At 37.1% G+C, this 24258-nt stretch overlaps 1 protein-coding gene across 1 annotated transcript; it reads left to right on the top strand.

Annotated features, from left to right (window-relative positions):
• Positions 1 to 24229, top strand: COX16 (cytochrome c oxidase assembly factor COX16). Its single transcript, XM_026708960.2, has 4 exons — positions 1 to 144; positions 14449 to 14526; positions 20355 to 20417; positions 24035 to 24229. Exons 1-4 carry the CDS (start codon positions 85 to 87, stop codon positions 24125 to 24127), a joined length of 294 nt encoding a protein of 97 aa, XP_026564745.1. The 5' UTR covers positions 1 to 84; the 3' UTR covers positions 24128 to 24229.
• The last annotated feature ends 29 nt before the right edge of the window (positions 24230 to 24258 follow it).

Below are 24258 nucleotides of genomic sequence, written 5' to 3'. Positions count from 1 at the left end.
CCTCCGAATCCAGGGGAATGAAATTTCTGCTGGATCGCGGCACCGGTAAAGAGATGATCTCGCTCCGAGGCTAAAAAGGGAGCCATGGCCTGGATGCGAAGGTTGCGGAAGAACAAATCGCTGCAGTATGGAGTCCCGATGATGGTGAGCGGTCGGTGATAGGACGGAAGGCAGCTAATTTGGGGGGGGGGGACTGCTTGGAGGGGAGGAGCTAGAAAGTGGTTGCACTTTGCAGGTTAGCAGACCATAGAGGAGACTGTATTCTCGGGAGTCGCGGTTCGAGGGCTACTCCCATGCGTTCTTTGGGAGGAACAAGTGAGAAATTCTATTGGCTAAAATCCTATTAAAGGCTCACCATTTTCCTCGAGGCTCGCTCGTCGTTGGATGCTACCCCTGTCAGTCTGAGAAAGGGGGCGTGCGTTTACCGATTTGAAGTGGAAACATTGGAAACATTCCTCATTCTGAGCAGGGTATCGCTATGTGTATTGTGTTCTTTCCTCTCTATACGTATGGATGGTTTATACCAGTAGTCATTCCACAGCTCTCCATAGAGATTAGACTACACGTCCCATTATTCACTTGGCTATCTGGATGAAGACAACGAGTATTGGACAACACTTGGTTGAGGGCAACTTGTATTTGTAAAATGGCTTGCATGAATTAGCCCTTTATGTGCCATGAAGTCAGTGTTGATTCTTTGTAGCGACCATATATTTTAGTGATGAGTTTCCCCTAACCTGGTGTTTTCAGATCTTCCTACAGAACATGCATTACTACTACAATTTGAGTCCTTGTTGGTCATCCTTCCACCTTTCCCTGAGACAGCTAAGTTTTCACATAATGTGTCCAAAATATGATAACTTTGGCCTAATCATTTGTGCCTCAAGTGAGAACTCTGGCTTGATTTCCTCCCCCCCCCAAATATTCTTTTGTCGGTTTGTTTCTCAAAATATTCAGTGTCTTCCTTTTCTTTAATTTCAAGTGTTGGTTAATTCTTTCACTGCTATAGAATGTCACAGGGAAAATCGTTGCCTGCCCCATTCCGAAGTTTAATTGCCGAATCTGAGCCTGAAACCCACCATGCACAATAACTTGTTCTGTGTGGTGATTGCAAATAGTATATAGTACCTATTCTCCTTTACCATTTCAAAAAAGATTCACTTCTTCAGAATTAGAGTTTTTCTCACCTACTTCCTGGTATGCTTCCATTTCAATGCCAGTTTCTCACCTAGTTCACTAGAGAGCTATCTACTGATCTATATAAGAAGATAAATGTGTCCTACAATGTCACAATACAAACGTCACCCCTTCCATGTAAGATCACCACTCATAGTTTGCCATCATCATGAAACTGCCTGTTGTTTTGAGAACTAATATTTTAAGAATACCCTCTCTTTTTACGATAAAACTCTCTAATCTAGTCCATCCATCTTGAAGAACCTGCAATTATGCATCGTTTTTTGTTATGAGTTGATATATGCTGCCACTATCTTTTTTTCTTTAGAGGAGAAATGCTAAAACCAAAAAAGAAAAGAAAATCTGTAATTGAGAAAAACAAACATACCTCTCTGTATCTGGGAGTCACTTTGCCAGATTATAACTGTTCTGCTTAAGAAACAAATTGGCACAAAGATATCTGGTTAAAATAATATTTGGAACACACAACAGTTATGGAAAAAATAATGGGATTTAACTTGGAGAATATGATTAGATTTTAAGGGAGAAAAAGGAACAAAGGACAGACCCATTAAAAATGATGAGGGAGGGGGTGGAACTGCGGGAAACTGCATACAAAATAAAACCAAATTGTAATTGTATCTACTCACTGGATCTAGAAATCTGGGGGTATTAAGATTGCTTCTGAGTTCTGGAAGAATTCACCCTACAACTCGGGAGTACAATTCCTTTATATTCTTCCTCACGTCAGTTGCTACTCTGAGGAAATTCAAAATAACAAAATGTATAGCATATATTTTTGTTAGTTACCTCCTACCTTCCTTTAAGATCTCAAGTTGGTCTACATGGAGTCACTCTTCACTGAACCTTAGGTGGACATATCTTGCTCCTCTTGTAAGAGCTTGCTCTCCTTTCTGGGTTTTCATATCTCCTTGCCATTTCCTTTTTATAATAAGCCCCACACTTGATCTCAAAGACAAAATGAATGATTCCTTTCCTTGTTACAGCTCATCATGCACTTGGCTCTCAAGTACAGTAGGTGGTGCTCCAGTCTATAAAATGCAGTAAGACGAATAGTACAGTCAATTTTGGATTAGGGTTGCAGCACCTGGTGACTCACCCTGTGTGACTTTTGCTTACCTACACTGGGATGGCAAGTTTTCTGATACTGCTATAATAAATTGTTAATCAAGATCCAATTATAAAATTGGACAAATAATCTTGTTTTGAGTGGAGTTTAAAAGAACAAGTTTAAGAAACAGAAAAAAGAATCTGACCTGAATACTAAAATGTTCTCCGGTCTGAATGAATTCTGTATCAATCCAATTTTATTGTTTCAACTACTGATTATAAGAAAATATGATTGTACAGACACACAGGCGGCAATAAGTAGACACAGTTTCACTTAGCAAACACTTCATTTAATGACCAAGTTGCTGGTTCAGTTTATATTTTGATCATAGGATCAGGGGTGGGATTCAAATTTTTTAACAACCGGTTCTGTGGATGTGGCTTAGTTGGTGGGTGTGGCTTGGTGGTCATGTTAATGGCTGGCTTGGTGGTCATGTTAATGGCTGGGCATGGCCAACTCAATATCACTCACATCGAGGCACGTATCTTCTCGCCTGGCCTCTCATGATTGTGGGGATGCTGCAACAGTTGTAAGTGTGAAAAATGGTCATAAGTCACTTTTTTCAGTGCCATTGTAACTTTGAATGGTCACTCCACACAAGCAAAGTACCAGCAAAGGAGGGGGGAAAAAACCACCAGAGAAGTTCCTGAGACAGGAAGTCTAATCCTGCCAAGAATGTAATAAGGGTTAACGGAGAGGCAGTTTCTGTAAGCAACACCAGAATGTTTCCTTCCTGCCTTCCTTACAGGATTAGACCAGTAATTTCTTCTAACAACGGGTTCTCCGAACTACTTAGACTGTTAACAACTGGTTCTAGCGAAGAGGTGCGAACTGGTAGAATCCCACCCCTACATAGGATCCTATCCCGAAATTAAATATGATTTCCTTAAGGAAGTGCTTATGCAAAAGGAAGAAAAATAGAGACCAATAAAGAGCTACTTAACAAAAACTTTGCATTGTACAATGAAAGTGGTGAATTCAGCATCTTCTGTCACGACTTCACAGCTCTTAGTCAAATACTCTCACCATTAACCAGTGTTTTGCTTTGTGATTCTTATCACCTCCTACTATTATGTTCATGGGGGTTATAATTAACTAGCTTTGCTGTATGTGGTTTCAGTAACCAATTGAGTGCCTAATGGAAAGAGTTGCAGCATTTACTTCAGAGCTAATGCCTCAATATTGTATTACTATTTTGTTCCTGGCTGATAACTCTTATTCTAAAATGTTTTAACCGAATAACAGTTAGAAGGGACCTTGGAGGTCTTCTAGTCCAACCCCCTGCTCAGGTAGGAAACCCTACATCATTTCAGACATGTGGTTGTCCAATCTCTTCTTTAAAATCTCCAGTGGAGCACCCACAACCGCTGAAAGCAAACTGTTCCACCAACTGATTGTTTTGTCAGGAAAATTCTCCTTAATTCTAGGTTACTTCTCTCCTTGATCAGTTTCTATCTCTTGCTTCTTGTCTAGTGCAATCAAGTTGGTGTTCCTTAGATATATTTTCTGTAGGAGGATTTGTCCCCATACTGGTCTTTCACATCTTCCAGTGGTACACATATTGTCATCTTTTTCCAATCCATCTTCCCTCAATATATATTCCATATACAAATTGAATAAATAAGGGAAGTATATACAGTCTCACTCCATTACCAACCCTGAACCAGTCTCTTTTGTTATGTTTTGGAATTTCGATATTTCCAGCACATTCCACAGCCTGGTATAATCAATGCAACCAAGGCCTTCTATAATCAGTGAAACACATACTGACTTCTCTATGGTATCCTTTGGCTTTCTCAATTCTTTAGTATTGTGTTTTGTTCCTCTGCTATTTCTAAAGCAATTTTTAACATCTGGCATTGTGCTGCGATCTCTGTTCAATAGTCCTAATTAATATTTTGCTTTCACCTGAAATTAAGAATATTGCATGATAAATTTTCAGACTCTGATACATCTCCTTTCTTAGCATTGGTGTGTAGATTAACCTCCAATCTGTTTTGTTCTTCAGTTTTTCTGGCATAGCTTAATTAGAACCTTCATTGGTTCTTTGTCATTTGCCGTATTTTATTTAATTATGAAAAATAAGTGAAATGAATATTTTATTGTAACATGGACACAAATTTTAAAAAAATTGAGCCAGCTTAGTGTGCTGATTAGGTGTTGGACTAGGACTGGTAAGATCCAAGTTCTTATTTATCCTCAGCCATGAAAACTCATTGAATAACCTTGGACCAGTCACCTCCTCTCAACCCCATCTACTTCACAGGGTTGGGGAAAAAAAATAAATGGAATGGTACATACGCTCCCTTGAGTTCAGGGAGGAGATGCGATACATAAAATCTATCAAATAATGCCAAACTGAACCATTTTTTTCTACTACAGTTGAAGAAGATAGCATATTCTATATACAGTATTTTTAAAAAATGCAGTCTGTCCTTTGGAGAAATTTTGCCGGAAGCTATTTTTGACTCCCCACAGTAGAGTTGCTTGTCAGGCAGTTCCAACGGTGTTCACTCTGAACTGGCCAAGCCTGTAATTCAAAATGACTACAGTGTGGTTCAAAAAACCATTTACTCATGCTTGCACTATGGAATACAGCTTGCCTTGTTAAAATTAGATTTGCAAAATGCCTTCTGTATTCCCTCACCAATTTTGAACTACATGTCTTAATCTTGCTTAAGGAACCTCCCCTCTCCCCCACTGAACCTCCTTGTGTGTTTTATTTTGTACATATATTTCCATGCTGGAAATGTTGTAACTGAAAGAGGTTGAGATTGCATGTACTTTCCAGCCACAAGGAATCCTCAGCTGTTGAAGCATCACAACCATAGTGACAAACTGTTGACACTCCTTTATAAATGTCAGTGAAGCAAACTTATGAGTTAAACATCCATGCAAGGGAAGGGTAAGTGTTGTTTATTCATGTGTTAAACAGTGTTGCAGCAAAACTAGTCAGGCAGTACTGAAAGCCAAATTTGTTGGATTGTTGATGAATCCGGAGCAATCAAGATGCCTTTCTTGAAACTGCTCCATAAGCAAGGGCAGTTAAACAGGTAGTGCTAAATAGCATTAATGTATGGATAAGATGAAGGCACTGGGACTAGAGATTTTGATTGAACAAGCCCAATGTGTATAAAAACAATATCACATAAACTAGTAGGGCATCATACTGCTGCTATAACTCCCACAAGATGTTGGAACAGACAGTGTCTATAAGGAAGCAGAAAAGCATGACCCAATAGATATAGAACAAAATAGATTGGAATGACAAAGGTCATTATCAGAAAACTGAGCTGTAATTACATAAAAGTACAGGCAATCTCAGGGTTTGGCAACTGGTTAATAAAGAGAACACAAAAAGTAGAAATAAATGAGCAATTCACACCCTGGTGATTTATGTATAGTAGGGTTCTTCATGAATAAATTTATTTATTAATCTCACTGCCAAGCATTGCCTATACAATTGAGTGGTGAGGTGGCCATTTCTGATCACGGTGTCAATCTAAAGTGCTAAAATCAAAAAGAGGTTGTGAAAGAGTTCAAAAAGAATCTTTCCAAAGTGGCCGGATGGGCTTCAAGATACCAAACAAAGTTCAACATAAACAAGTTACTTGATGCATCTTGGCAAAGGGAAATGACAATCCAAATTTCACCTGTGTAAGAATGGAATCTGAACTGGCGATGGAAAGGAAAGGGAATTTGGGTGAAAATAACTAGTGTGCAATTGCTGTGAAAAAGTGTATACTTCCATGTTTGGAATCATGAGAAAGGGAATTGGAAATAGAACTGCCAATATAATAATAACTTTACAGAAATGTGACACCATATGTGATGACCCAGAGGGTATAAAAAATATAACAAAAACCAAAACATAAATAAAGGTTTAATTGTTCACAGTTGAAGATTAAACTATTTTCAAAATAACATTCCAAACGAAAGAAACACAGTTCAAATTCAAAGAACAGATAATGAAGCAAAAACCAAAAACAAACCGCACTGAATAAAGTTCCACGACAGACCAGGATAAATAATTACAAACATCAGGAAGATAACCAGGTACAGTCCATTGGAAAAACGCCAACCAAGATAAACCTCCTCTAGGAATGAAACACTAATTTGTCTCCAGCGTCTGTTAGCATGTAGGTCCAAATTCTTATGCAGATCTCACATCTGCATCCCATGAAGAGGATCATGGCCCTCTTCTCCCGAGTAGACCACGTTTTCCCTAATCCTCTCCTTCAGAGTCAGTCGCCACCAGGGGCATGACACTATATTTGGAGTACTATATACAATATTTACAAACACGGTTTAAAAAGAATATTATTGAGCTAGAAGAGGTAAAAAGTTTATCTGGGAATTGAAGCCATTCCACCACAAGGAGGGACTACAGTAATAACAATTCTATAGCTTTGATCAAAGAAATGTAAATGGAGACATGATAAATGTAAAATCGTCATGAATAGATCAGGCGAAAATTTGCTCTCATCATGTTACAACTTGAGGTTATCCATTGAAATGTAGGGAGACTCAGGGCCTACAGAAAGAATTTTTGACATACAGAACATGGTTAAATTGTGGAATTTTTCTGCCAACAGTTGTGATGTTAGCCAATTAGAATGGGACTGGACAGATTCATGGAGGTTTTGAATGACTATTAATATCAATATCTATTTACACCCTTTGGAATCATAAGTGAAAATCTTAAAAATAAGTTACTAAAGAGGCAACAAAGGGAGGGAGTTATTTTTCTCCATTCCAGGCTTGTGAGCTTTCCAAAAACATTTAGATTGACATTATTACACAGTGGACTGGATGGTCCTTTGGCCTGACCTAACAAGACTGTTATGCTTTTATACATTTCCTTGCCCAGAGCTCTTACTTGATTCTGTTCAACTTGTCTTTTGCTCAGTGGGGTGCTTTGTGCAAACATACAATCTCTATTATTGTTTCTCCAAGATGGGTGAGAGTGTTAAGGTTGCATTTGTCTCCTCACATAAAAGATGTCATATTGAAAAGATAGTTCTACAAAGTGGCTACACTATTTTGAGTGATAAGGGTGGTTCTTAGACACAAGTGTCGATACTTGTGCAGAAGAGCCACTGTTATTGAATTGAGCTAGCAGCTCAACTTGAATTGATCAAACTTCAGCTCTTCACAGAAGTACAGCCCTTTGTGTGCCTATGAGGAACATTAAGTGTAATTTATGTTGGTTTCAGCAGTATAAATTGGATGAGCCATTTTTTTACAGTCAAGAAATACTAGGAAAATAAATATTTTTTTTTACTTTTTTTTAAAAAAAGAACATGCCTAGTCCCATGCATTTATCTATTTAACACGAATGATTCACTACCTTGAGGCTTACCTTAGTTGTTTATCAAGAGCAAATGTGGTCTGCAAACCACAAACTTTGTAATATGACATGCAATTTTGAATAACATGAAGTTGACTTTAAACAGTTAAAAAAGGTAATTTCTGCCTTATATGTTTAATACAAGTCAATGATGTGAGAGCTGTGGGTTCATGGTGCTCATAATGCCAGTTATTTTAGAATATATAAGCCATTATTTGTCCTTCTTAGACATGGAAATAGCATGTTATTATTTCCAGCATCAATTTCTGAACTGGTACCATAATTACCCCTGCCCCCAAACAGTATTGTATGGTTGATGTTTGCAATGCTATGAATTCTGATTTGCAGAATCACTCCATGTTAGATGAACAAAAAGTGGCTGTTGAACTTTAAACCAAGTGTTATGCATCTAATTTTCAAACAAAATAAAATTCAAGAACACATACAATATATGTAGCTATCCATATTTTTCCAGATAAATAATCCTTGTGCAAATTTTCAGGAAAATCCATGGCTATCAACAAAATCTTTTATTAATCCATACTAAAGCCCCATGTATTGAACTGAGAATCAAAACTGAGGGTCAGTAATGAATTCCAGTGTTCAGTATTGATTAAATCAAACCCAGATTGTGCAAGCCTGTTTCATTATTATTGTTACACAAGACAGCATATGTAAAATCAGTTAAACAGGGAAGCTAATAATGATATATTTCTTTGTGGGTATGTAGTCTCTTTAATTCATTTTTCATTGGTTGAATTACTAAATCTGCTTCCAGTTAACCATTTTCATTCAGCAGAGAAACCGAAGACTTACATTTTAAAATTTCATCACATATTGCTAAAGTGCAGAATATCTTATTTTGAGTAAAAATATTTAAGTTGGTGTATGTTCCCTAGTGCAGGATAAATAAAATTGCCTCTTAGTCTGAAACATAAGAAATTCAAGAGACATTGTAATAGATCTTTCTCTAAGACAGATGCTGAACAGTATTTCTATGCAAAATTACCTCTTATAACTTGCCTAGTGAAAAAATGAAGGGCTACAGTTTCCAGATGTCAGGCTGGGACTTATAGTAACTATAGACTACACAAATTGTAATTTTTTTCAAAATTGAAATATCCCTTTCAATTCTTGTTGGGTAGAGAGAGAAAAAAATACAATATTTCACTTGACTCTTCCAGTTCCACGGTTTTGTAATGAATACAGATAACTTTTGATTTAACAGACTAGTGGGGGATAATGAATGGCTATTTTAGCCAAATGTCCATTAAATTGCATTTTGTTTTGTCAATCATAAAAATACTCTTGTACATAAGAAGACCTGCTATATTGTATGAGTGATCAGGCAGGGTTTTTATTGTTGAATTAGAGGGAGAGAGGGAGGGAAGGGTTTTTCCTTTTCTCCAGTAGTTGATCTATATTAACCTGCAGGGAACATCAATTTAGGGATTTAGGTAAAAAGAATGCAGTTTTGTGATTTGGCTTTCAGAGTCAATAATGCAGACCAGTGATGGTGCAGATGTTAGACTGCAGTATTGCAGGCTGACTCTGCCCACTGCCAAGAGTTCTATCTTGACCGACTCAAGGTTGACTCAACCTTCCATCCTTCTGAGGTCAGTAAAATGAGGATTCAGATTGTTGGGGGCAATATGCTGACATTTGTAAACAGCTTAGAGAGGGCTGTAAAGCACTGTGAAGTGGTATATAAGTTTAAGTGCACATGCTATACAGCATGTGTTAAGTTCTTCAGGCAAGAAAGGAGAGTCTACTAGAGCATGTTGCAAAGATGGAGCAATTGCTGCCTATTTTATTAATAAAGAATTCAGCTTGTACTGAATAGCAAGTTATGGATAATCAGAAGTGTGACTGAATGTATCAAATTGGTATATTGATGGGTGGTAACCAACTTTAATAGTTTATCAGCTGCTTTTTTGTAGCATAACATGCTTTCTTTCAGAAAAAAAAATTGAAATAGGTTTTAAAGAATCTGCTATAAGGAAACATTAATGTCGCTTCATGGAACATTTACATCAAATTGGTCAGCTTTGCCATTTCAGCAAATACTGACATTTTCACAATCCATTCCCCCCACTGTGGGAACTTGATTATTCTCCCCATCATTGAGCATACAATAGTCTTTCTGTCAGCCCCCATCCATCTTGAATCAGATCTGGGGCTGCCACAAGGGAGGATGGGTAGATGTGGGGAATGAAAGTAAAGCGGGAGGGAGGATAGCCATAACAACATCCTTTTGCCAGAGCTCAAGGCTGAGTCGCTGGAGTTTGGAGGGCAGTGACTGGACTTGGCGGGAGTTCAGAAAGGAGATGGATTGGAGAGTGTGACTTGAGGGTCATCTGAAAAGGGGGCTGGGTGTAAGTTTAATATCGCAGGGGAAAACGTGGGAATTCAGATTCAGCTTTTCCCAGATGTGCCGATATGACTTCTATAATAAATTCTTACTTGGATGGACTTTGTCTCTGGGTGCCTAATTGAGATGGAGAGTTTTGTTGGAACGCTGACACTTTCTGCAGTTACCATATACAAAATCAATCTTCCACGAGTCATTTCTAATCCATTGTCCATAAGTTCCAATAAAAAAAAAAGTTCTGGTTTCTTTACTATATTTATCTTTAAAACCTTTTGCATGGTTTTATGAATTGTATCCCCATCATTTTTTTTTTTGCTTTCACAAATTCCATCATGCATGATAAAATGTCCCCTCACGTTTTTCACATTTCCAACGATGGTTTCAAAAAATATACCTTTATATATTTTTTGTTAATTTCTCTGGTGTACCTACTGTCCATTCTCTCCTAAGTATCCATCTGCATATACTATCCAAAATTAGTACTTCTTTGACTTGCTACCATTTGCTTAGTGACTCTTTGAAGTTTCCACAGACTTACCTGAAGGATACTTATGGTCTCAATTCAAAATTTTGACGGTTGCTGATCCTCCCATGTGGTCATGTGACCACACTTTAGATCAGGGGTGTCAAAATGGCGGCCTGCAGGCCGGATATGTCACATGCACGCCATGCCAACTCTAGCTTCACAAAGGGAAAAAAATCTTCACGATACATCACGTGATGGCAATGTGACGCACAGCAACTGGGCTGCATTTATGGTCATTTGCAGCATCCTGCAGTTACATGACCATATTTATGATGATTTTGCCTGAGAACCACAGTTACTTCCAGTTTTCAGGAAAACTAGCTCCATAGTGAACCACTGATTTGTTTAACAACCACAGCATTCACTTGGTGACCATGGTGGCCTCTTTATAGACTAGGCAGTCATTTAATGACCACCACAAAAATGGTTGTAAAATTGCTTTAAACTGTTTGACCTATATTTTTTTTCTACTTCAAATCTTATTACATGTTCATCATTTGTACATATTTCAGTGTTAAACTCTGTTTTGGGTTTTTCCATGCCAGCTATCTTTTTATCACTTTAAACCTTTCTTTTAATTGGCCACATGAAAACTATGTCCTTCTACAGTTGTTTTCTTAACTTCATCTTAATTTTTCCATCTTCCTCTATAAGTAATACTCAACTTACACCTATTCATTTAGTGACCATTTGAAGTTACAATGGCAATGAAAAAATGACTTATGACTGTTTTTCATACTTAAGATCATTACAGTATCTCCATGATCCTATGGTCAAAATTTGGATGCTTGGCATTTTTATGACATTTGCAATCCCTGGGGCTATATGATCACCTTTTGCAACCTTCTGACAAGTAAAGCCAATGGCAAAACCGGATTCACTTAATTTACTTAACTATGGCAGTGATTCACTTAGCAACTCTGGCAAGAAAGGTCATAAAATGGGGCAGAACTCACTTAACAACTGAATTTTAGGCTCAGTTGTGATCATGCATCAAGGACTACCTATCTTAGCAAATGTTGATATGTCAGCCATTTCTCCCTATCTGTTGTTTCTCTTCTATAAAATGCTTGTCAGGACTCCGACATGCACCTCCATTCAAATCATAAGTCTCTAGCTATACTTCTTTTTAATTGTCAATGCTTCCTGTGCTGAGGTCAATAAAGGTATCTTTGAACAAAGCCTGGCCTTATATTTGTTCCATACTCTCAATATGGTACTTCTCAAAAATTGATTTTTTAAAATCTAATTAACTTAAACTTTGCAGTAGTGGCGAATATTTGTAGCTTGGGTGTAGGATGCGGTGAAGATTTATTCTCCTAGCTTGTAGGTTGGTTTCCAAACGTTTTGTTACCAGGCTAGGTAACATTTTCAGAGGAGTTTAGGGAATGTGCCAGTCTCGGTGTTCTTCTGTTTATAAGGGCTTCAGGGTGTGGGTGTGTCAACCGAGGGTCTTATGATAAGTCAGGGTTGAGTCATCAGTGAGTTTTGTGATGGGTCCAATTTAATATTTTGTTTATCCTTAGTTTTTGTGAATGGACTAAGTTGTCTACCATTCAATAGTTGAGCAAGAGGAGTTTCAACCAGGATGATCTATAGAAGATTGCTTAGGGCTACATCTGGCCAATAAATGTAAAGATCGTTCTTATCTGATCTTTGATTTTAGTAACTTCTCTAGGATAACAGCATGGGATATTTTGAGTAGATGTTCTCTTGTTAATCCATATGCTATATGGAAATGATCCCATCCACATATCCAAGGGAATGAAACAAGAATATATTCTAGCACCATTGCTTTTTAATACATACTAAAATTAAGTGTCTGATTAAAACTCTCCAAAGTATTGATATCCAAGTGGCTTAACTAACTGCCATTTTGACTGATAAAGCCAGCTGTGCTATGCTAGCTGAGGAATTCTAGGGCAGTGGTCCCCAACCTTTTTTGTGCCACGGCCCGGTACTGGCATCACAAATGATCCGCGCCCGGTACCGCATCAGCACGCATGACAAGGCAAGGTGAGCTGAGCGACCGCCAGCCAGCCATCCCCCGCTTCTCCCGCCACCTTCAACTCGCCCTTTGTACCTTTGTTGATGGGCTTCGCTCGGGACAGCTTCGGGACAGTCGCTCCGCTCGCTTTGCCTTGGGTGCTGAAAGAATCTCGCTACTTAGTTTCATTCAAGCCCCTTTGATGAAACTAAGGCGTGAGGATTCCTTCAGGACCCAAATGCCGCTTCCAACCGGAAAAGCTCACCCGGAAGCACTTTCTCGCCAAACAAGATGGCGGCGCCCAGCAAACCAGCGGCCCAGTAGGAAATGTTCCATGGACCGGTACTGGTCCGCGGCCCGGTGGTTGGGGACCCCTGTTCTAGGGAGTTGAAGTCCACAAGTCTTAAAGTTGACAAGTTTGAGGACCTCTGGGTTATTGGTATTACATTTTGTATTATGGAAAGGATGTAAGTATTTTTCCATAACTTTACAACAGGTAAGAGTAAACATAATACAATTCTGTATGTAAACTTTGTTATTTTGCATGGCATATAGAATATTAACACTTATTTTGTTAATTTAAACTTGGAAAACATTTGTTAAAAATATGTGTAGTAAGTAGTTCTTACAGTGATTCCAACAATGATACAAATGGGTTTGAATTTGAAGATAAGTTCTGCTTCGGTTTTTGATTTAAAGTTTTTAAAAAATTACATTTAATTTGTTTAAGGATTTAATAGTATTAGGGAAGCATTGCAATAGCATAGCAGAGCATAATTACATTTTAAAACTTGAAGGCATTTTTAATGGCATCTCATTCTAAAAGGTCATTTTATTTTCTTCATGCCAGTTTTTCCTGTTTTATTATTCCTGTTCCTCAATCTTAGTGATTTAAACATATAAGTGAATTGATGGAAATGTAGGTGCAGCAAAAATTTATTTAACTATATAATAGGACTACCGTATATAAACATCCTGGTCATTTACTGCAGCAAGAGAGGTTTCCAGCCATAACGGTCCCCATGCCACTAGAGCAGGGGTCTGCAACCTGCAGCCCTTTCGGCCCTTTGTTGTGGTTCCCTGTCGGCTGTTCCCACCCCTGGCTGGCCCCTCCCCTCCCTGTCACTCCTCACCTGGCCTGAGAAGGTAAGGGTGATGGCGGGGGATGGAGACTCGCCCCATATTGCAGAGCAGGAGGTGACTGGATGGGAGTGAGTGACGTCGAGTAGGCCATGCCCACCCAGTCACACCAGTTGTTAAATGATTGGCTCCTGGTCTTTTCTTTTCTGTGGGAAATGGGTCCAAATGGCTCTTTTGAGTGTTGAAGGTTGCAGACCCCCGCACTAGAGTATGATCTCTTCTGCTGAGAGTGTTGTGTCATGGCCGTTCCACTTAAAGCTCCACCATGCATGGGTTTCTCGTGTGCAATTCATCTTCAGCTGTGCTAGACTGAGCGCTTCCACCGTGGACTGTAGAGTTACCTCTCCGTCCACAGATGAACTGCACAACAGCATGTCTTTTTTGAACCCAAAGGGCCACCATATATGTAGGATCCTAATTTGTTGAAAAGTTCCAGGAACATAACTGGATCTTTTTTACCTTTGTGTCTGAATTCATCTGATGATCACTGTTGCTTCAGCTGTTTCAAGCTAGACATTGCTGAATTGAAAGTTCCAGAGAAATGAGATACTTGAAAGATAGGGGCGCTAGAAAGCTGCAGTCCTTGTGTTGAGGATGCTAATATATAACAATATCCACATGTATTATTATTGAAGTCCCTTTTTACCATAATTTAGCAAGAAAAATCAGCATTTTGGGCTGACAGTTTCCCATAATCTTATACAATGTTTTGGACTGTTCTCTTCTTTCCTATCCTGAATATTTTCCCCTTATTTTAATATTTTAGATATTAATAGTTGGTGGGTCATTTGGACTCCGTGAATTTGCACAGGTTCGATATGATATTCAAAAGATTCGTGGCAAGGTAAGCAGAATTTGTCTCCTTATAAGATATAAGATTCGAGAATACCAGCCAACTTTTAAAGGGAAGAACAGTATTTACTTTCCAATAGATAGCTGAAATTTGGAAATTTTCATCCCACACAAAGTCCTTTCTATTATATTTTTCTTGCCCATTTTCAAAGCCCAAGAGAATAGTATATTGACAACAAAACCTATTCAGTCCGTCAGTCAGTCACCCAATTTGCACCCATATTTTTGCCCATAAAAGAAGTTATGAGAGTCTACATCTATTTTATTTTTATTTTCTACATTTATATACAGTTTTTCTGCCATTACATGCAAGGAAATTCAAGTCCTGTGCCAGCCAAGTACAAAACAGAAAGCTATGAGAATAAAGTCTGACTTTAATTCTATATTATAAACTTCCCGAGAGCAATTAATAGAACTCTGTAGGGCTTGCCTTGAAATAAATTGTCAGCATTCTACTAGCAGGGGAAAGGTAGAAGTGGTGATAAAACTGTTTATTTATTGGTTTATTTCCTTATTGGTTAATGTGACCCAGGGCAGTGTAAAAAAAATCATTAAACAAAAATATAAAGGAAAAGTAACACACACCAATACAGGAAGCTGAAGCAGTTAATTGTTGATGAGGACTAAAATAAATTAAAGTTCACCAATTAGCAACGATATTTATCCTGAGAAATAGCCTAGTCCAAACATCCTTTAGCCTTTCCAAACATCTGCAGGATTGGAGTCAACCGTGAGTAGGGAGGTTGAGAGGAGATCATTGCAAAAGGAAGGGGCTGCTATTGGGAAGGCACATACCTCTTGGGTCCCTCAAAGTGATATTGTTTCAGAAAAGGGATCAGGAATGGGCCTTCTCTGTTGGACCCTGTGGGATGGGAAGATACCATGATAAAATAAGGGTACTCATGACAGACAAAGCTTTTGGCATCAGGGAATTGCATGAATTGATCTGACTGTCAAGCCAAGTGTATGAATGCAGGGCAAGCAAATATAGCAATAGAAGTTGCAGTGTTGCTTCTTATGGAGGAGCAATAGAATATATTGCAAAGCAATAGAATATAGCAATAGAAGTTGCAGTGTTGCTTCTTATGGAGGAGCAAATGCCTGGAGGCTGTTCTTGTATAGTCCCAGGTCTAGGATAGCTTGATTAGGGGTCCTGCTGCTGTCTCCTTGAAGGAGACATGGTGATGGTCTTTCTCTGCCCTCCGTAGCTTCTGACATATTTGAAGGCTAAGCACCCTGCCAGAATGTCAAGCTCTTATTATCTAAGATAGGTCTTTACCTTCTAGGGCTGTCAGAGGTAAGTGATTACTAGCTGATTTCTCAGGTTGATGGTTCTTATGGTCTTCCTTTCATAACAGCCTAAGAGTTTAACTAATGGTCTAAATATAGTAGTCACAGTATATAATATCAGGGTAAGGAGAAACATCTTAATGTATCCCATAATACATGATAATTAAGATGATTCTGGAGAATGAAGTCTAGTCATAATAAACACGGTTTGAATATTGCTTTGTACTTTACTTTAGCATGATTTATTGATTAAATAAAATTGGAAAGTTTTAGACAATATAGCGAGCCATAAACTATGTTTTACAAACAGCAATATCTGAGTTCATTCTCTAAAATCTATCTGGTTACCCACCAAAATGAATGAATGAATAGATAAAGTTTCACTGGATATGTCAATATGCAGTTCCTGATCAGCGTGATGGACCTGGAATTGCTGTATATACACTATTATCGGGAAAGTAAAAAACACATCATTTCTAACAATATTGGGAAATAAGAAAGAACTGTTGGCAATGAATAGAGATGATAATTTATTCACAATTCATTATGAATATATAATGCATTCATAAATTTCTAGCAATTCCTCAGCATTTTATGTTCCTGTGAGTTAGCATCAAGTGTTCTTCTATAAATGCATGAATTTCAAATCTTTATAAGACACAATAGAGTAAATGCTGCTAAAATATATCATTCAAAAAGTTGAGTGCAGAGTGAATGTTGTAGCTATAAGTTATATTACATCTTCATAAGAAGCTGTACCTTTCTGTCTGATTATGTAGGCAAGTCATGTCTCTGATTTTCTCACATTCAAATGGAATATTACAGAGTGCATTATTAATACCTAAATCTCTTAATTAATTTTTTTAACATCAGGGCTAGCTATAGCTTGCTTTCACTGAAATTGTTCATTCCAGGGGGGGAAAAAAGCTATTTCCCTTTGATTTTTTTTCTTTCAAAACTAGAAATTGCTTATAATCCATCACTGAATATGCATCACTTTTTATTTCTATATAATATAATGTGAAATAACACAGAGGTGCTTGGATCTGCTGGCCATTAGTACACATGTAGGATTATAGGATTCAGAATCAGACTATTGGTAAGATTCCTGGACTTTTGACTGCTTCCTGTCTTTTCCAAAAGGTAGCATCTGTTCTTTATTCATGTACCCAAGAAGTATTTATTCCATTTAATTTTTTATTTTTAAAAAAGTAAAGGATTTGAGTGTTGCAATCTAATACATAATATTGGCTGGGTTAAACAGATATTATTATAAATACAAGCATTATTGAATTTGATTGAATGTTTCATACTCAAATTTAAAATAATGTTTCATAGTGCATGGGATCATGAACTTGGTCTGCAATTCTTTAAAGTGATAGGTCTTTTCCCAAGAGAATCATGTAAATGCTCGCTCCAACTCCAACATGGTTCTGGAAAAGAACACAGTTGTTTTAAACAGGTGCAGACAGGTGTTGCATTAGCACCCCAATCCCTTTCCATAAGGCTTTTATAGATTCAAATCTAAAGCATTATACAGATAGAATCCAACATCTTAAGATATTTGCAGTACTACCCTCTGAGTAACCAAGGTATTGGTTACAAAAACAAAATGGCGTTCAAAAACAACCCCACCACTATTGATATAAAAGAAACAAGAAAGGCCCTTATTTTATCTGTCTTATAGGCCAGAGTTCCCCAATCTTTGCAGCTTTGCAGACTGGTGGAGAGGAGGGGAGAGGAGATGGTTTCCTGCAGGCAGCCGACAAGCTTGCACACCCAGCTCCATTTGCGCAAGCTGTGGGCACGCATGGCTTCCACTCACGCAGGTGGATGTGCATGCGCACTCTCGCACGCTGCTTGCTCAAGTGGGAAGACACTCTTGCCTGCTGCTTTGCGGCCCAGTTCCAAAGGGCACATGGCCAAGGTGTGCGCCACAGCCCAGCGGTTAGGGACTCCTGTTATAAGGGCTTTAGAAGTGATTTAAACTTAAATATTTATAAAATTCTTCAGTTTGAAAAGCTCAAGGTAAATATTCAATTTACAGACTTCCCCTGTACTGTTGTAAAAGTTTACTAGATATCACTACAGAAGCTATTTTAGCTGATATTTAACAAATCTTGAACTGAGTCCTGATTTTATTACCTTTAACCATCAAGGAGAAATGAATCAATTGGATGAAAGATCTAATGCCTTTAATGAAACCATCAAGAACATTTCAGTTCATATATAAATCAAAAGACTGGGTTAAATTCCATAATTTATTTACACCCTACATAAATTAGATTTCCTAGCTGCTTTCAGAGAGGCGCCATTTTGAAACTAATTTACTACTGTGCGGATAGGTAAAATCTATTTGGTAGGTAATAGAATTTGATTGTAATGTCTCTCTGGACAGTCACAAAGAAGAATATCTTTGGGAATGTGTTGTTTCAATGTAGTCATTTTTTTTCACTTGGAGTTCCAAAGGTCTACATAGAAAGAAAAGTAAGAGTTATAGAATAAACTAATTTTAATCAGACTTAAAAACAAAAGTCAAATCTTAGCACATGCAAAGAAGAAATCATGATGACCTAAAAGTTCTGCCTACAAAGACACAGTATTAGATGCAAGTCCATGTTTGCATATTCAAAGTTAAATTTTCAGACAAGAATATTCTTTTTGAAGAAGGAAAGTTTTGAAGCATTGCAATGTAAGACATTTCCACTTTCGCACCCAAGCCTCAAGGACATTTTATTTCAAATCTTGCACTTTAGGCTATTTAAGTGGTTTGTAAAAGTACTGGTACAGCATATTAAACAGGCTTTATACAAAGGCACCTTCAGGAATTGTCTTTTAATATTTTAAACATAGGTGTCTTACTTTTCTTATTCCCTTGCCCCTTATTCTTCCATTATATTAGGATGAGTCAGCCAGCTATTCAGCAGCAGATTTACAGATCCAAAAGAAGAACTTCTGTACCAAGATGTGCATTCAAGTCAATTCGAGTCAAGTCTTTTCGACACAAATTAATTGGAGAGGTGGTCAATAAATGGTCTCAATATGATCTTTTATTTCCTCTGAATCAGAGAGCACTTTTACATTTTAAAAAAGTCCATTCAAGAGTGCACATCATTTAATTAACTATTTGACAAAGAGTTCTTCAGAATTCATAAGCTTGGCAGTATTTTGTCGTTCTTCAGATGGTCTCACAAAAGGTAGTGATTGCCTCAAGAGGTTTCTAAAATATTTTTCTATCATAGATGCAGGTAGTCCTCCACTTACAATTGAGCTCAAAATTTCTGATGCTAAGTGAGATATTTTATATAGATATTTTTTTCTGTTTAGTTGAAAAAAAACCTTCTCTTCTCTTCTCTTCTCTTCTCTTGTCTTCTCTTCTCTTCTCTTCTCTTCTCTTCTCTTCTCTTCTCTTCTCTTCTCTTCTCTTCTCCTAGCAGCCTGTCATAATAGCACAGCTAAAATCCATCTGAACATAGCACTGGCTAACTCAATGTGAAATATCTGCTTGAGGGTGTATTATGATAACAGGTGACATGAGCGTGTCTTTCTATTCTAGTTATTGTTTGAACAAGTGACCTTTTTGATAATGTAGCTGAAATAATACATTGGAGCAGACTTAAATATTTTATGGGGCCCACCTTGGTTACACCAGAATGAATAAAATGTAAGAAATAGATAAATTAATTTCAAAAAAATAAATTGCACCATAGGCTACTCTCAGAATTGCTAACTGGAAGGAGAGGGAGAACATGTTTTCTATAACTACATTTAAACATTCTATGTGCATGACAAAAGAGACCCCTCGTACTTTCTTTGTACTGATTATCACTTTGCATTCAATCTCAAATACTTTACTGACTATGTCTTGCTAGTCCGTTTCACCATATTTCTAGAACTTCTTATCACTTTAAAAGCATTACAACAGGCATGCAAAATTTGATCAATCAATTCAGTATTTTTCTGAGAGCCCAATGTCTTAATATATACTTCAGTTAACTTCTGGCAGTTGAATTTCTCTTCAACTTACTAGCATTCCAGCATGCAAATTAAAAAAAAAAATCTTGGATAATGAGTTTGTAAATATAATCAGTCTTGAGACATTGAATTTTAATGAGGCTTCTGCAGTCTGGAGCTATTTATTTTGTGATTGCTATTGGTCTACACCAAGAGGGGTTCAGGGAACATTTTTACCTATGAACTTCCTTTGAGATTTATTTCAGCTTTCCATTTTGTGAATAGAAATTAATATGAAGGATCATCAATAAAATGCTTATAATGATATAAATTATCTTTCTTCCTCTTAAATGAAATAATTAAAGTTTTCATGCCAAGCATAAATTATTGCCCAAACCTACTATGATAGCGCCTATTGGAATTATGATTATCTGAGAATGAACTGTGTAAGAATTCCTTTTCCTTATACAGGGAATTGCCTGTATTTGAAGGTGCGGGGAAATTACAGTCCTTCCCTTCATAGGTTAAGTTTTCTTTCTAATTAAAAGTATTTGATTGCTAAATTTTATTAATCAGATGGATCCAGAATTGGAAAAAAAGCTCAAAAAGAGTAAGGTGACACTGGAAGAAGAATATGAGGTATGGTATTGGTATATTTGCTTTACTATATGGCTGTTTGGTTATAATATGTATTCCAACCGTGTCTAAAATTAAATGAACTTTAACTTTGATTCATAGAGAGCCAGCAAAAACAAATTGCTTTGAAAATTCAAAGCTTTGTTGGATGCAACCCCCATTTTTCATGTTCAGACAGTGCTGCAAATGTAGTTTTACTGTTAAGGAAATCTGCAGATCCAATTAGAATGTGCATGTATTGCTGGGTTGCTTTTGCCAGCTTTAAGATAGGGTCCATGTGGCTAATTGCAAATATGTATTATTCTTTAGTGATATAGACTGTTAATCTATCAGCTCCTTGGACCCACTGTACAATTCTAGCCTCATTTGGTGCTCAGCACTAAAATGTATACCCGATTTTGGAACCCCAAATCAAATGGATTCACATATTATTTAAATGGACATAAGGCCTTTCCCAAATTATATTTTATATATAAGCATAATCCAACCAGTAGGAATAGCAAAATGCTCTGGGTAAAGAGCCATGGTGGCACAGTGATAGGAATGCAGTATTACAGGCTAACTCTGCCCACTGCCAGCAGTTTAATTCTCACCCGGTCAAAGTTGACTCAGCCTTCTAAGGTCAGTAAAATGGGGACCAAAATTGTTGGGGGCAATATGCTGACTCTGTAAACTGCTTAGAGAGGGCTATAAAGTGGGATATAAATCTAAGTGCTATTGCTAATTATAGAACTAAAACTCAAAAATAGTACTTTTTTACATACTTCAGGTGAATTAATTAATTAAGATTAATTGATTGGTTAGTCAATACTACTGATCACACAATCAGCAAAAGAATCATGGTCCTTAATTCATTTTTAATGAAAATAATGAAAAACAAATATCCCCATTGATAAGATAGGAAGCGAGGAAAACAATAGTAAAATAGATTACAATGGATTAAATGGTATATGCACTTTTGTTTGCACTAATGAAGTATACTCTCCTAGCTTTTAGACAGAGGGTGGTGGTGACAGACAAAGATGGAATATTCACTATCATAAATTTTTATTCTGATCCTCTCTATAGAAGCTAAAAGAAAATCTCAGGCACCTCTTTCTACACAACAAAATTTCATAGCTTTTTCAGTATGAAAAGTTGATCCTAGCTGATACACTTATTTCATTGTCTAGTCTGCTGGGTAGAGGAGTGGGAATGGGAATTCAGGGTCACTTCTCTTAAATATCATAAATTGGAATGGAAAGAAAGAAGCAAGGGCTTTACATAAATTTATCTGTTTTACAGTATTTATCAGTCCAAATGTTGTGCTGGACAGAATATCACATCAATAGAAAGAAAACCAAAATCTATCAGTGTCTAAACCCCAAAATAATCATAACATCAAACATAAGCTCAAGATAGTCAATCAAATGACCAAAGAGGAAAGGATAGAGTGAGAATCTGTTCCCATCTAAATTCTCCTAATTTTAGATATGCTAATGAGTCTCTACTTTAAGACTTTAGTCAATGTTGACTGGACCTGTTGTTGGTTAAGTGTTATGGCATTGAATTTTATTGACACTCTTTATTTTAAGGCTGTAATCCATTTTAAATCTTTGAAAAACACAATAAAATTGTTTTTTTTATCTATCTAACACTATGTGGGAAATTCATATAAATTAAATGTCTGCTCTCTCTCTCTCTCTCTCTCTCTCTGTGTGTGTGTGTGTGTACATAAGCACGCACACACACACAAACAATTCTCTAACTTTCCCAATAGATATGGAGGTAGGAAAGCAGTGTGGAAGTAATATTTCTATTGAAACACGCAGGCCTAGAAAGGTGCCCTGTCTAAATCAGATTGCACTTCAGATATTTGAAGGATAATAATGACGCAACAATAACATAATGTTCTAATTTGGAACATAATGATATAATTTGAAAGCTGGGCGTGTTGTATCTAATCTATTAATTTTCAGTATCCAGACACAAGTGAATTTCTAGCTGATAATATGCAATCAAACATTCCCATTTCACTCTCCCTGAGTTTTTAAAAATATGTTTTATTGCCTATTTCAAATCTCACAGACTGTTTCAACCTTCTTTCATGATCCTGAATGAATCAGTTGCAATATTTTGTTAACTAAAGAGGTACATACTACCCACCCCGATTCTAATAAAATGAGATGCTACTCTGAGTTTAGTTTTCATTTTGTTGACCTGAGAGCTGAAGAAATAATTCGTTTTAGGCTGGTGGAACATGTTCAGAAGAGAATGTTCTCCCTTCCCTTCCTTTTCCACCCCACAAAACACACTATTTTAGATAAAGGTGTTTAGAACTACTTTAGAATGCAAGGTGCTTCTTAGAACAAGGGGAGGAATATTGCTTTTTTGCTTTCTATGTAGTTTCACTTTCCCTAGGAATTGTAATAAGGTAAGAACAGTTTCTGAACACAGCAAAGGGGGCTGAAAAGAGCCAGATGGAAATTAATGATTCCTATCATACCCATCTAACCCAAGAGTCCCAATTTTTTACTTTAGCTACAGAGAAAAAAGTGATTATGCTGAAGTATGGTTTCATGTGAATTCATTTTAAAAATTTTGCCATACTATTTATCTCTACATTGGTACAGTCATAGCTGAGTCTGCATACTGCAATACTCACCCATCCCCACAAACTAGCTGTTCATTGTTTTAGAGGTTTAGACTGTATTTGGCATTTTTGTCCACTTATCAAGTCCTTCCCAAGGACCTGGGATAGGGATGGGTTACTGTTTAATAATATTAAAGGAATTGTCACACTGATGTGAGCTATTTCAACTAAAGCTGCCTTTTGCTAATGACTGATAGTGATTTTATCAATACTGATGGTATTCAAGTGATGCTCCAGGTTTTTTGGATATAATTCCAATTATTTTTGTTACTATCTTTGCTTTGTTTTGACACAGTCATTCTTCCTCTATTTGCAAGCCTTATTATTATATACACATCAGCTGCCAGTTCTTTGCAAGATATTGGCCTTCATCTGCATCAAGTTGTTCCCAAGAACCTAGGGTGTCATAATGTATTGGCGTAGTATATGTGCAGATGCATGCAGTATGGCCTTTTATAATTGACAGATGGGCGTTTTATCAATGTGCTGATTTTCTAAGTGCTTTCCAAGATTTTTTGGTATGGCACCCAATGTGCTGATAACCTCTGGGACCACCACAGCCAGTTTATACCAGTTTATACCATAATCTTTCAATTATTATAATAATAATAATTATTATTATTATTATTCAACATTATGTTAAACATACTATTATTCAACCTATTATTTAACAAAATAATTATTATGCAACATTATTCCTATGGTTTGTCTCACAGTCAGCCAGATATTTAGACTGGATTTGACATTTTCATCCACCTATCGAATCCTTCCCAAAGACCTGGGATATGATTATATGTTGTATGAGCCCTTGTGGTTCATTGTTCAGTATGTTGTCTACAGCCAGAAAACAAGGTTAACTCAATTAATTAATTATGTTTCTAGTTTGTTGTGTGAACACTTCCCATGTAATAGCATACATATTGGAGAAATAGGCAATTAAGCAACATTTCTGTGTTATGATTTCCCTTCTTCCTTTCTTTTTCCATAGAAAATAAAAAACGCCCCTTTTGATGACTGGAAGAACATCAGAGGACCCCGACCATGGGAAGAGACTGGGTCTGATCAAGAGAAGCAGCAGTAGCAGTAAATTTTGCCTAAAAGCCAACCTTACTAATTCACTGGTTGCTCCCTTGAACTGTTTTCTTCCTCCTGTAAGATGAATAAAATGGGTGAATTAACAGAATGAACTATTAAGAATATGGCTGTGTTTGG

The sequence above is a fragment of the Pseudonaja textilis genome, chromosome 1 (assembly GCF_049901715.1).
Source record: "Pseudonaja textilis isolate UNSWEBS1 chromosome 1, rPseTex1.2, whole genome shotgun sequence".
Lineage (NCBI taxonomy): Eukaryota > Metazoa > Chordata > Lepidosauria > Squamata > Elapidae > Pseudonaja > Pseudonaja textilis.
This window is presented reverse-complemented; position numbering and strand designations above follow the sequence as displayed.

Bases quoted from the DNA above. Each gene is read 5' to 3' on its own strand.
- COX16 (XM_026708960.2), top strand. From the start codon at position 85: ATGGCCTGGATGCGAAGGTTGCGGAAGAACAAATCGCTGCAGTATGGA. The intron at 145-14,448 runs GTGAGCGGTCGG...TTAATATTTTAG, and splicing joins AGTATGGAGTCCCGATGATG to ATATTAATAGTTGGTGGGTC. The intron at 20,418-24,034 runs GTATGGTATTGG...CTTTTTCCATAG, and splicing joins CACTGGAAGAAGAATATGAG to AAAATAAAAAACGCCCCTTT.